The sequence below is a fragment of the Triticum aestivum genome, chromosome 2A (assembly GCF_018294505.1).
Source record: "Triticum aestivum cultivar Chinese Spring chromosome 2A, IWGSC CS RefSeq v2.1, whole genome shotgun sequence".
NCBI classification, from domain to species: domain Eukaryota; kingdom Viridiplantae; phylum Streptophyta; class Magnoliopsida; order Poales; family Poaceae; genus Triticum; species Triticum aestivum.
This window is the reverse complement of record NC_057797.1, coordinates 779,116,484-779,131,072: the sequence shown is the minus strand read 5'-3', so window position 1 is coordinate 779,131,072 and position 14,589 is coordinate 779,116,484. Positions and strand designations below refer to the sequence as shown.

Here is a 14,589-nt window from a genome sequence, read left to right as displayed (position 1 = left end):
ATGTTGCCCTTATCATCATGATGCCCCCCGTAAGTGGTCGTCCTACAGCCTTGACACGGCCGATTTCCGGGCCGCATCCCGTAGCTTCACCTTCTCAATCTTTCCCAGCGCGTTCCTCGGAAGGGCGTCAGTGACGACCACCTTCCTGGGAACCATGAAGCGTGACATGCGCTCGCGGCAGAAGGCGATCACTTCATCCTTGCATACCTCAGCAGCCTTGTCTTTTGCCACGAGGAACGCGCATGGTGTCTCGCCCCAGTGCGGGTGAGGCATGGCAACCACCGCCGCGTCGGCCACAGCCGGGTGCTGGAGCAGCACCTCCTCCAGCTCCTTGCTGCAGATGTTCTCGCCGCCGCTGATGATCACGTCCTTTGACCTGTCCTTTATCTCGATGTACCCGTCGGGGTGCACGACGCCGACGTCGCCTGTCATGAACCACCCGCCCTTGAAGGCCTTCTCATTAGCCTCCGGGTTGTCAAGGTACCCCTTCATGAGGCTGCTGCCGCGGAGCACGATCTCACCCAATGAATTGCCATCCCGCGGCACGCTACCCATGGTGTTGCTGTCGACGACGCTGGCATCGGCGAGAGACAGGACGCTCACCCCCTGCCTGGCCTTGAGGCGTGAGCGCTCCGGGAGCGGCAGGAGGTCCCACTGGTGGCGCCACTCGCAGGCCATAGCGGGGCCTGTGGCCTCCGTGAGTCCATAGGAGTGCGTCACCTTGAAACCGATCCGCTCGACGCGGTCCAGCAGGGCGGCCGTCGGCGGGGCGCCGCCCGTGAGGACGTGGACCGGAGCGGCGAGCCGCCGGGCCTCGCCTTCCAGGAGGATATTGAATACCACGGGCGCGCAGCACATGTGGGTGACGCCGTAGTCGGAGATGGCACGGTAGACGTCGGCGGCGCGGTTCTGGCGAATGCAGACGTTGACGCCGCCGCGCGCCGCCATTCCCCACGTGAGTGCCCACCCGTTGCAGTGGAACATGGGGAGCGTCCAGAGGTACACGGGCTCGTTGCCCACCCCCCACGACAGCAGCTGGCCCATGGTGTTCAGGTACGCGCCACGGTGGCTGTACACCACGCCCTTCGGTGCCGACGTGGTGCCCGAGGTGTAGTTGAGCGCGACCGCATCCCACTCGTCTGCGAGCAAGGGCAGCTCCGCCGCCGGGTCGCCGTTGCTGACCAGCGCCTCATACTCGAGCTTGAAGAGGCCAAGCCGGACGCCAGTGGGCCTTTCGATATCGTCGATGACGGCGACCAGAGGGACGGGGGCGCCGGCATCGGCAACGATCTGGAGCGCGTCATGAGCGAGGCGCACGTACTCGTAGTCGACCAACAAGACCTTAGCCTGGGCGTGCCTGAGGATGACAGCCACCGCCTTGGCGTCCAGGCGCGTGTTGATGGCGTTGAGCACGGCCGCAGCCATGGGCACGGCGAAGTGCATCTCGTACGTTGCCGGCACGTTGGGCGCGAGGACGGAGACCACGTTGTTCTTGCGGACGCCGAGGGAGACGAGGGCGGCGGCGAGGCGGCGGCAGCGCTCGTGCGTCTGGCTCCATGTGAACTTGAGACGCCCGTAGACGACCGACGTGCGGTCGCCGTATACTGCACTGGCGCGCGGAAGGAACCCGACCGGGCTAAGTGGAACGTAGTTAGCCGGGCGCTTCGGAAGCTTGTCCATTGATGATTTCGTCCACCACCGTACGTACCTTCAGCTCAATATATTGTGTGTCGTATCGTCAGGCTTTAATTTGTGGAGATGAGATATCCTGAGAGTTGAGTTGCTCTGAGGCTAGTAGGCCTACTTATAGCTTAGCGAGCAATGTTACCAATGTTCAACTTTGTACATGTTTTAGAGCATTTCTAACCGATCCCTAAAACCGGTAAGAAAAGTAATTTTATTTATTTATTTTGAGGGCCTAAACAAAACACAGCCGATCCCTTATCGGTATTAGAGGAGTACAATTTGAACTCCCCGCCCGCTCACTTGATGAGTATAAAGTTTTCCCCTCCCCTCCTCGACGGCGGTTGTTTATCGAACCCAGGCCCCGACGACGCCGTCACATTTTGGCACAATTCATCGTGGACCGAACCGCACAACAACCTCGGCCACTTTGCGCTGTCTCATGGGATGTGCTCCTCCTGTCGGCCCTCGCATCTCACCTGTTGTCCGAGCGCCGACACAACCACGTCCTCCGGTTGCCCGGGCTCAACCCTTGCCCCGCATTCGTCGGCGAGCATCTACCTGACATCAAGTGTGATGATTGCTGACGACGTGTGTTGCGCGCATCTCAAGCATGAGCAAACATCCCGAATGAATTTTCTACTAGTGTGAATGGACAGAGTGAGTGCAATTTTATACGGTTGTTCTTCAGATTTGTGAAAATTTGAAAAACATTTTTTTCTTAAAATTTTATATAGAAAGGATGCATGTTTTTGTATTGGAAAGAAGAGTACATTAATCTATTATCTATTGATAAAGAGAAATCTACTAGATTTTGGTGCGCTGATTACTAGCGATGAGACTACAAAGAACGCAATGTCCAAGTTTGAGGAGGCAGAGAAGAAACAAGTGTGCAAGCTCAAAAAGCCTACAAATAAGAGCAACAGTGCCAGCAATGAAAATGAGATGGAGAAAATATTGACGAGACTAGCAGGAGCGGCCAAGGTTGTGTCTCTATTGAAGTGTGTGATTTTTCTTGTAGTTTTATTTGTATCAATTCTCTTTGCGAAGGAACATGTGAAGTATGTGACCATGATGTCGTTTCATGAAGTAATTGGTTTAACTTGATGGCCCCCAACTAAATGAATTTACGTTAATTTTTTTTAAGGAGTTAAGTTTTAGGGGTTTGGTAAGGAACTAGAATTTTTTGAAGCAGCTAAAAGCTAAGAAGCCATATGGGGCCTCAATTTTAATGGCTTGTTTAGAGATGCTTTAAGGCTGCCGAATAGACATAAAGTTTAATGTGGCAAGTTAATTGAAGAGAGAGATAGAGGGAGAGACCCACAAAGAGAGAGGTTTCTTGACCTAGCAAGAAGTGCGATGATATGCACGTGTACCTAGGTGAAAACATAATTCCGAGTCTATAACTAATAAAATTATGAACCATAGCAATAAAAAGCTAATCATTTATGCATTGGAGACTTGAGTTGCTATGCCATTTAATGTTGTAGTTTGATGCAGCTTTTGATATATTCATCGGGTGTATATGCACGTATATATAAGTACAAAAAATGGCCACGTCCTCAACTATACATGGAAGGAGGAGGGTTTGGTATACAAGAAATATACATGCAAACATTACATATTCAACAAATGCACTTAACACCTCATCTAAGTATCTTTGCATTGGGACAATTGATGCCAAAAGCACACTAATTTAATAAAAATATGGCATGAAACAATAAAAAATATATGTATCAGCAGTGTTGCTGCAAAACCAGTCGTCGATGTTGCTAGCCTGGACGGGCGTTACTGCAAGCAATGATGCACGATTTGCACTTGACCAGTTCGCTCACTGTTTGCACTTGCTCCCCACATCCCTATCACCCTTCTCCATTCTAAAGGAGCGCACAACAGAAGGCCATCTCCTACGGCTCCAGTGACCAGACTGTGCCGGTGGCACCCCAAGCTTACTGGCATGGTACACCCCACCTAAATGACGACTTTTATCCAGCGTGTTATGATGTTTGTACAACCGCATCAACAATTATCTGCACGGACTACAAAACATGATGCTCTTCGCACGTTGCCATTGCCCCTGGCGAAACATATTATATTAACACCCTAATGTCCTGGGCAAAATGTGTCGTTCTGTAGCACCATCATCCATGACTTTTTCAGATCTAAAGATGCGGCACAATACGGTGGTACACAATTTAAAATTTTGCCGATTACATCGCCACCGAATAATTCGTTCGGCGCTTTAAAATTGGCATGTTCTATAGCATATCAGAGGCTCTAATATCTGGCTCGAAAATCCCTAACCCATCTATCAAGCAACATCGTCTAAAAAATGAAGATAAATCTCTTGAAAGATCTACCAGCTAAAGATAGAACCTCTTGCCTAGGTGCGCCAATCGTGCTGACGACCACGGCAGGTGGCATGCTGGCGAGGTGATCGACCCACGACAGACGAAAGTCAAATGCGCCGATCAGAAGGCAAATTACGCTTTTGATGTGGGCTAGATGTGCAAATAAGATTTTTGAAGGGCCACTAAAGTATAAACAAAAGTAATTTAGGTGGTGTTTGGTTCTCTAATCCTAGGACTTTTTCTAGTCCCAACTAAAAAGTCCCTAGTCCCTAAAAAATCCCTTTCTGTTTGTTTCCAGAGACTAAAAAGTCCCTAGTCCCTTCCTAGAGGTTATTAAATGACCATGTTGCCTCTAGTATATAGAAAAATAACAATCAAACAACACCATGGGATGGCGGGCCAATCGGTGCATGAAGGGGCATTGTTGAAAAAGTCCCAAAAAGTCTGAAAAAGACTCTCCTTTAGAGTCTTCTTCATTTAGTCCGAAATGCCTAGTTTAGTCCCTAAAATGTTCTTCCCGTTTGGTAAAAAAGTCTCTAAAAAGGACTTTTTCTAGTCCCTACATAAAAAAGTCCCTGAAAACAAACTCCCCCTTAGTCTAAATAACACTAGAGGGTTCATGCGTTCATTGAGGGGTGGAAGGCACCCAGCATGCATACGCGGCAAAACTGAACAACCAAGTCAGGTCTTTACTATACTACTAGCACGACAAACTAATGGCGGTCCAAACCCGCTACGGCCGCTTTACTTCAAACAAACCTTAGTCATATTCAAACCCATGGAACCGCTCCACTTTATCCCCACAAAACCTTAGACACATGTACGGTGCTGCCATGTCTGTACGATGCCAAGAACGAGCTAATAAGGGCATGCACAACATATTGGACGGCTATTGTGTTTAGGACTCCCTCCACGTCATTTGCAGATAGCATGTACAGATATCTACTACTACAATGGGTTGTCTTTAGAGTTGTCTGAACTTCATAACGTGCATTGGTGCATGCATATTTAAATGGATTTACTGGACACGAGCCCACGATGTGGCTAATGATAGACGACGCACTCGTACAACGGGGAAGAGATCGTCTGTAACCGGCGATTTATACGGGAATAGACTGTCGCTATTTCTACCTACAGGCTGCACCAGCCTTTCTCTCTCTCCACCACGTCGCTACGCGTCGTTTGTTTGGACAATCTCCGGTTCTTGACCATTGTTCAACCTTGACTTTGGGCAAACGTGCAGCAGTTATAATAACTTGGGACGTCCCGTGCATCCACGGCTTCGATCGCGACGTTCTATGCGTCTGTGACGGCAGAGTGGACTAGGAACTAGGAAGTTAGGATACATTTGGCATTGAGAGAAAAAAAGGTTTTTGTTTATACTTTGTCCAGCTAACCAACCTTTTCATGTTTTTTTTTTATCTTGATTGAGGAAGATGTGCACGTTCGGCGTGGTGTTGACCCGGCCGGGTAGCAGATGTACGGCACAGAGTAGTGTGTATGTATGTAAACCTATTGGCCATTTCATCCTTTGAGAAAAGATGTCCACGTCCCTTTCTCGCTTACCAAACCGATTAGAAAACGAAATTTTGCGGTTCCCGGTTGGAGAGGGTGTCGTTCTGGACAGCAGCTGGTCCAATCGGGAGGCTCAGCAGTCCCGAGCATAGCAAAGCCATCCGTGCACCTTTGCTTTCCCTCGTTTTTTTTCCGGGTGCTTTGCCTCTTCTTTTGCTCACAAGTCCCAACGAAACCGTGCAGAACCTCGTATATGCTTTTTTCTGTAAAAATTCCGCAATGTAGTGCGCATATGCAGCGTTGAGCTTGGTTCGGCGACGAAACTATTACACACACGACAATTCCAGTAAACGACACGAGGACGATAGCTAATCCAACCGCTGAAGATGTTTTGCCTTGGACTCTGATGGTGGGATATGTCATATCGTCTGCATGTCGTCCGGCCAATGTCGTGCATGTAGCACTGCTGGTTCGGCAATAGGAACACTGTTTGATCCACATGACATGCATAAAGTAGCCCTCTATTCAGCGGCACGCACATGAGTTGAACAAAGACCACATGCATAAATGGCTATTTTGGTCCAAAATGCAGCTCCACCCCACTCTTTGGTATTGGTGCTAGAAACAATGAGCACTACAAGGGGGGATGGAGGGGTGCACAATTTTGGAGGACCGGCTCCTTGGAGCCCATTTTTTGAAAATATTTGAAAAATGACATTTTCAGGTTCAAGAAAGTTCAATAAATTCCATGAAAACTTATACATATTTGTGATCTTGACGGCCCTTCACGTAAACAATCAGATTTGTTCCTTCGTGATCTGCACCTTTTCAGTCTTGCCAAAACTCAATCGACTAAGACTTCATTGTGTCTCAATCGATGCTACATTATGTGTGCATGCATATTTTTCCGTTATATACCGGTTGATGTTTTTATCTTCTTGATGTGTTTCCAATGTACTGAATAACGATACTCATGCTCTTTAATAATTAATACGTATGAATGTGCACATTATAATAATGTAGAGATCGGGGGCTATCTCCTCCTTTAAAAAAAGGAAACAAAACCACAACCAAATTTTTCCTAGCAATGTTTTGATGGGGCAACCTTGGGCATAATCAAGACACAACTTAGGTGACAGGGGACCTGAGGCTTCTTTTTACTATCGCATGGTAATAACCGTGTCACGTCACGTAACTGTTGCCTTTTCATGTGCCCTATTTTTAGGAGATATATAAAGTTGTAAGTGTACATCCTATTGGGTAATCAGACAAGGCCCTGTTTGGAACACATGATTTCATACGAATGTAATAATATAGGAAATTTTGCTTTGGTGCCCTTTCAATTGTAGTATTGGCTTTGAAAATTCCTATAGAAATTCGTCATTTCCTTCACATTTTGGAAGATTCTAAACATTTCCTCAAACCTCATGTTTCCGTTTCCTTTGGGATGTCCAATGCAACATGTGTCTTCATCTCTCCTTTTCTCGATCTCTTAAAGGAACAATTTCACTTAAAGGAACAATTTCGTACCATATGTCTGTACAACATCAAATAGCTATGTTGTACAAGTACTGCGTTTGAAATTCCTGTAGGAATCTACAAAACATGACATCGAGCTCCATTAATTTTTCTTTTCCTATGTTTTTCTTATCATGCATTTTAAATAGCCCATAAAAGGAGAGGATAACTGTCGGCGTCCTGGGAACGGGGGTACCCAGACTTGCCTGTCTGCGGCCTGTGGCGTGGCCCCATCAACGGCCCGGTACGGCCCAGCTTCGGCAGCAATGGCTCAAGACCCTCGCGAGGGGCCAAGCCTCGCGAGGCGGACGACACCAAGACCTCCCTAGGGGCGGCCTCACTAGGCTGGCTCCCGAGGAGTGGAGATATCAATGCAAGGTGCACCTCGCGAGGTTCACATGACGTGAGCCATGACGACCAAGGCCAGGCGGGCGCCAGCGGGCGCAGCGTATCAGTTTCCTCTTTGGTGCTAAGGAGGCAAGCACAGGCACGGAGTCCCGAGGAATCAAGTAAAGGTTTCCTTATCGGTGCAACAAGACCAAGACCACCAGGACGGCAGGACGGGGGTCATCGCGGAGCCCACAGCAGCGTCACCACCAGAGCCTTTGGCAGGCGAAGACTACTTTTGTCAGAATAGCTTGTACTAGTTGTCCCCCTTCAAATTTGGCCGTTGTGGGATCCCTTCCCGCCTACATTTGGGAAGTGGACCAAGGCCACTATAAATAGGACTTAGCCACCACCATAGTAGGGCATCTTGGATCGGAGCCATTCCACGGAGGCCATCTCACCAGCTCATCGAGCTCAAGAACACCTCACCTCCTGAGGCTGTTCATCCACTGTATTAGTTCGTTCTCAGCCCCTCGAGGCAATCCACCACAAAGCTGGAGTAGGGTATTACACCGCAAGGTGGCCCGAACCAGGATAAATCTATGTGTCTCTTGTTGTTTGGGTTCATCGAGTTAGGCCGTGGAATCGCTGAGCGGGCAGATTGGGGAGAGAGTGTTCTTCATGCGCACCCCAGAGTTCAAACCTCTTTAGGGTCTGTGGAACCCCGAATCCGACAATAACTCTCTTTTTCTTATGCAAAGGAGAGAATAACTCAGCATGAGAAAAGGAAGACCACTATTCTAACTAACGAGACAATGTTGCAGAAAAAACATGTTTGCGTATTTATGATGGTTCTTCCCCACATTATAAAAGAATTTCATGATCTTCATTATCTTGGACAGTGTACATGACTTTTCACTTTGTTTTTTTAGAGATTCTGAGTTTTTTGGTGAAGGAAAGTGTCAGGCTTAGAGGGTTATATTATTTATACTAAATCACCCTTGTTTGAAATTATGTACAATGCTCACCCTTCGAAACACTTATTTGCACATTTGGCCCCTCGATGATGCACCAACATCAAAGGCGACATTATTGCACATTACAACACGTTCCAAGCAAGCATGTTTGACTCCAGGGTTTGCCTGATGGTCAGTCGCCCTACCAGCGTGACAGCGGCTATAGTCGCCAGCACGATTAGCTCGTCACACTAGATGTAACAAAATCTCAGGCATGCCGCCTTGCTTGGGCAAATCTCTAGCGACGCTGGCGTGCACACACGAACCAAGAAGAGCCAAACTATTGGACTGGCTTTCTATCTAGCGCGTTATGATTTTAGAACAACCACATTGACAATTATGTGCGCGCACCACCATATCTACGCACCACCATATCTATAGAATATGATGCTATTCATGCAATGCCATTGCCCGTGGCAATATATATATATATATATATGTGTGTGTGTGTGTGTGTGTGTGTGTGTGTGTGTGTGTGTGTGTGTGTGTGTGTGTGTGTGGGCGCGCGCGCGCCAATGTCCTAGGTAAAACGTGTTATTCTATAGCGTCACCATCCATGGCTTTGTCATGTCTAAACATGCCATACAATGTAGCGATACAAACTTTAAATTTGCCGTTTACATCGGCGACCCATAATTTGTTTTGCGCTTCTAAAATGGCATGTACTATGGCGTATCAGGCAATTTCTAACCCACCCATCAAGCCAAATCCTCTGAGAAAAATGTAATTATCTTGAAGTATCTACCAGCTGGTAAAGGTAGAAGCTCCAACCGAGATGTGCCAATCGTGCCGGCGACTATGGCAGGTGTTGTTGGCGATGCGATCGATGACCGGCGACGGACCAAAGTCAAATGTGCCGACCAGAAGGGTGCGGCGGTGTGCAAATACTGCGCCTTCAACGTGGTGTTAGATGCCCAAATAAGTTTTTTGAAGGGTTGGCAAAATCTAAACAAAAGTGATTTAGTAAATACTCCCTCTATAAACTAATATAAGAGTGTTTAGATTACTAAAGTAATGATTTAAATGTTTTTATATTAATTTATAGAGGGAGTAATATAATACTAAAGGTGCATTCGTTCTTTGTGGGGAGGTACCCAGCATACGCGGCAAATTGAACAACCAAATCAGATCACGATACTACTAGTACGACAAACTATACTGCCGGTCCAAACCCGTTACGGTCGCTTTACTTTATATAGAAACCTTAGTCATATTCAAACTTACCCATTTCTTCCCGTGGAACCAAGGGGTATCCACTTTACTCCTACAAACACGCACACATGTACGGTGCTTGTTGCAGCACTACCATGTGTCCGTACGATGTCAAGAACAATCTTATAAAATATGTTTATGCTTTGTCCAGCTAACCAACATGTTTTTATATCTTGATTGAGGAAGATTTGCATGTTGGGCGTGGTGTTGACCCGGCCGGGTAACAAATGTACAGCGGGTAGTAGTGTGTATGTGAACCCTATTTTTTGCGGGGAACTTTAGAGAGCTTTATTTAAACAAAGGCATTTGCTGGGCAGTCAGCCAGAAGGCTGCTGACCAGAAAGTTAGGAGTGGTGTCCAGCCAGCTTTCAGTCCCATTCAGCGTACAAGCACGCTTAGCACACAAATGTGCGGGACTGTTAGCGGATCGAGTTACATGAGTAATACTGAAAGAAGAAAAACTATTAGAGAGCTCTCTAACTTCTGCTAGAATAGGTGCTACGACCGAGCGATCGGTGTAGCCAGAGTTCCAGAGGTCAACTGCCTCTAGACAGTCGGATTCCAATTGCACGTGCGTGTAGCCGCGGAGACGAGCGAAGATGGTACCCTCGCGAATGGAGAGCACCTCAGCAATGAACGGATCAGTGACCCCTAGGTGGGGTTTGCACCATGCACCCCAGAATGCCGAGGAAGAGCGGGCTAGGCCTCCAATGCCTGCAGTGTCTGTGTCTCGATGGATCGCTGCATCAGTATTGATCTTGATGAAGTTTCCCTCTGGAGGTCGCCAGCCATGGCCTAGTATAGGTATAAAAACATGTCCGGGTATATCAAGCAACGCAAGATCTTTGCGAATTCTCCTGACCGAACTGGCACACTACTAGGAAAAGGCCTACTAATGGCGCACCTAATTTGGCCATTAATGGCGCATTAGTGGTGCGCCATTAGTAGCACGCCATTAGTATATTTTACTAATGGCGCACCTCGGATGCGCCATTAGTATATACAACAGTGCGCCATTAGTATGCCTCCCAGGGGGCCATGTATACCCAGGTGCTTTGGCATACTAATGGCGCACGACAACGAGATGCGCCATTAGTAAGTTTGGCATACTAATGGCGCACTGTCTAATGATGCGCCATTAGTATCCTTTGGCATACTAATGACGCACTATGGTGTGATGCGCCATTAGTATGAATATTAGGTTTTTTTTATTTTTTTATTTTCTGTTTTTTGCACAGGTTACAAAATGTATAATTGGACAAAATATAAACAGCACACATCAACAACAGATTCATCGAATACAATAGAAGATTAGTCTCTGAATACAATTCATCATTTTAGTCTCCGAATACAATTCATCATATTAGTCTCCGAATTGAAAAGACCGAACAAAGATAGAACATTATATTACAAGTCTCGAGACCACGAGTTTGTCTTCATATTACAAGTCGATATCGATCATCTAAACTACCATCACATAGAAGAGAGCTGCGGTCATCACGATGAGCATCATCACGATGAAACTCGTCTTCATCCGGTTCCTCCAACGCTCCCTCCCCTCTCCCGCTAGATAGTGGGTGTATCTAGATTCGGCCTCGGCCCTAGTGGCGTACCATTTGTAACTATTACCGCTGAATCGGTGAACCTGTCTCCGACACTCCTCCCAGTCGTCGTAGACTCCGGGAACCTTACCCTTGTACACGACATACCACGACATCGCTATGCAGTAGCCAAACGAAACGTTAGTACCAATTCACAGACAATACATAAGCAATATATAAGTATGCAACAGAACGATCGGAAGAGAAAAGCAAGACATTAATAGCATCGATTACATCTTAAGTTGAACGACTCTCGAAACCAAAGAGACGTACTACAAGTTCATTAAAGTTTAATTACAACATGAGCCAATCGATGTTTCAGAACTAGACACAGCATCACTGCTTTCGACTCGACTCAAGGGACCGGAGCGTGGATGAAGCCGCCGTCTATCGTGGGAGTCATGAAAGAACGGGCGTTGTCAGCCTGCATTTGTAGGATTGTGTCGATGTCACTGTTGGACGGTTGATTTCTGAGGTAGAACTGCCCCGAGGTACGAAGGACATCTTGATGGATGATTTCCGCAAACTCCGACTGGATGCGAAAGAATTCTTGTCTGATGTCCGTGTCCTGGATTGCCGACACGCTCGCGGCCCAATCTTTGAGTCTACTCGGTAGCAGAAGTTGATGATGGTCCCGTACGATCGCCCGCATGTGATGGATGGCGTAGTAGGTACCCTTCTGACCGCCAGGCGGCTGCTTGACGCAGCAGAACGTCGTATTGTGGGAGAACACGTGCTTGCCGTACTTACGAATAGGCCTGGTGAAGGTGCCTCCAGATTTGACGTAGCCGGGGAGAACATCATCAAGAACCTTCTTGACATTTGTGTAGTCTACGTTCGACTGACGGTCCGGGTCGAAATACGTGGCCATGGAATATTTGGGGCTTAGGAGGATGAGCGTGCAACATGTGTCACTGCAGAAAACACGGAATGTTAAAAGAAAAACGATCGAAATCTAAGAATTCATATGTTACGGGGCGGTTGAGGGGAGGACTTACTCGGGAAAGTAAGGCACGAGGAAGTTATCCTTATCTTGGTTTGCCAGAATGACGCCTTCGAGGTAAGAACTCGCGACTTGCCGGTCCCCAGCGCTGCCCAAGATCTTGGCACGCATGTAGAAGGGGTCGACTATCACGATGTCCGGGGTCTTGTCGCGAATGATCCGCATCTCCATACTCAGCGAAAATAGCCGAACAAAGGTGTAGTGCAGCGGATGAAGGTTCAACATAGCGTGGATGTCATCAAACCGCAGGACGATCGTACCCCCGATGGAGTTATCCACAAAGCCCTTGCCCTCTGGCACCTTGGCCGCGAAAACCGGGTATGCCACATCCTTCTCTTCGAGACGCCGCTTCTCCAAAGAAAGAACACTGTCATGCAGACTCCGCATAGCACCGGTTGCAGCATCGAGCATATTTCTCGGTAGCATCGGCCTACCCGCCACATGCACCCTCCTCGAGATATCCTCAGGTGAAGGTGGCCCGTCCTGAGCACGGATCGTACTCGGTGCCGGCTGGCCCGCACCCTTGTTAGTCTTTCTTTTGCGTGCCTTCTTCTTCTCCTGTAATGGGACCGAGTTCTGCTCACAGACCGCCTTCTTGAGTGTGTTGGGGCTGATCATATTTTGCACCTCGCCTATCTGAGGCTCGGTGAAGTCGGCAGCTGGAGGCGTCTCCTGAGAGCTGAACTGCAGACGACGCCTGTTGCAACTTGGCTTCTCCGCGGTACCAGCTAGATCGCGCACGTCTTTTGTTGGGTTGGGTTCTTGAGAAGGAGGCCCCATGAAGTCGCCACCGTACCCATGATCGGCAAAGTACTGATCGACGTTGGCAAATGTATCATCGTCGTCGTCGTTCTGATCCTGTGCCATATGCATGTTTGGATCCAGTGGCATAGGGATGTCTGGCACCGTTGCGGCGGTCTTGCCATGGGGCCGACTTGGCGCCGGCACGACTGGCGGTGTTATCTTTGGGGTGGTGTCCCCCGCCCCCAAACGAATCTGGCTCTTCGGCCAAAGCAGGGGCCAGCTCAGGCAGGCGATGAGGGTCATCACGTCATCATCGTCGGCCCCGACGGGTCGAATCGGAGGTAACAACTCGTCGCAGCCTGGCAGCACCCGAACCAGTTGAACCCTAAACAAGTTGGGTGGCATCTGGGTACCGTGGAACAAGGGGTTGCCCGGTTGAACGATTTTGCCCTTGACGACATCGACCAACTCGTTGTTCACGAAGTGCAGGAGAGTGCACGGAACGTCGGCGGCGCCCTGTGAAAACATGTAGGGCGTCAGGGATGCCCAGTCAAAGGCAAGGAGATGAAGTCCTCGGCCGAGAGAGGCTTAATTAGTTACCGTGATGATGGCGTCGAGCTCGGCTAATGTCGAGGCACCGCCAACGGCGGGCGTGCAGTTGACGGAGGGGCCGCTTGCTGCAGAGGTGCCGGCCGACGTACACCCGGGTGCATTAAGCTCCCGTGCCGGTGTCGGAGACAGCAATGGCCCCGCCATCGCGTTCTGCGAGTTGCTGGCCGTGAAGTTAGGAATCGGGGGCGGCCCCTGTTGGCCGCCCGCAATCCACGCACTAATCCCCTGGATCAAGGTAGGCACAATGGCGGTGATCGTTGCTCCGAGTTGTTGTTGCACTTGCTCTTGGACAATCTCCGGAATCCGCGCCACCTGTGCCCTGAGTTCTTGAACCTCGCGCGCCTGGCTTTCCGAGCTGGTGTTTTTCTCCTTTCGCCCACCAGTGTTATAGTATGACGACCATTTTGTCGACAAGCCTTTGCCGGCCACACGACCAGCTGACGTCGGCTTACTGAGCTTATCCTTGTTCTTCATTACATTCAACGCCTTATTTAGAGTGGTGTCCCAAGGGTTGCTCTTAGTCGACCCCGGGCTACTGCTTTCAGTCGCCTGCGGAAGGAATGTGAACCATTTAGAAATTTGGCTTCATTAATTAGAATGCAACCATATGGAGCTAATTACGCGGGGGTGTATTCCTTACCAGAACAAGCTCAAGCGCCCTGGTCTTCGGATCCGTCGTAAGCTCCTTTGTTTTCGGGTCCTTCTTGTACCGGGCCCTGACAAAGTTCCTGGTCTGCTTGTCACCGTATTTATCGAAGAGGGGCGGTAGGCTTTGCTCGGCACGGTCCGCCTCCTCCTTGTCCCATATAGGCTCCGCCACTCTGTAACCGCCGGGACCGAGTGTGTGTTCCCCTAAGTTCAGCTCCCGCACTTCTTTCCCCCACCTACTTGATTCGGAGCTTGCGGTGCTCGAGCAATTGATCTTGAAGTCGTTGTAGTCATCTTCGGTGATCGAAGGATTTTTCTCCTTGATCTTCTCATAACTCTCACCTTTCTCGATCATTCTC

At 48.8% G+C, this 14,589-nt stretch overlaps 1 protein-coding gene across 1 annotated transcript; it reads right to left on the bottom strand.

Moving 5' to 3' along the window:
- Positions 1-42: 42 nt before the first annotated feature.
- On the bottom strand, positions 43-1,680 carry LOC123186710 (trans-cinnamate:CoA ligase, peroxisomal-like). The gene has a single exon (XM_044598424.1). It carries the CDS (start codon positions 1,678-1,680, stop codon positions 43-45), a length of 1,638 nt encoding a protein of 545 aa, XP_044454359.1.
- Positions 1,681-14,589: the final 12,909 nt, after the last annotated feature.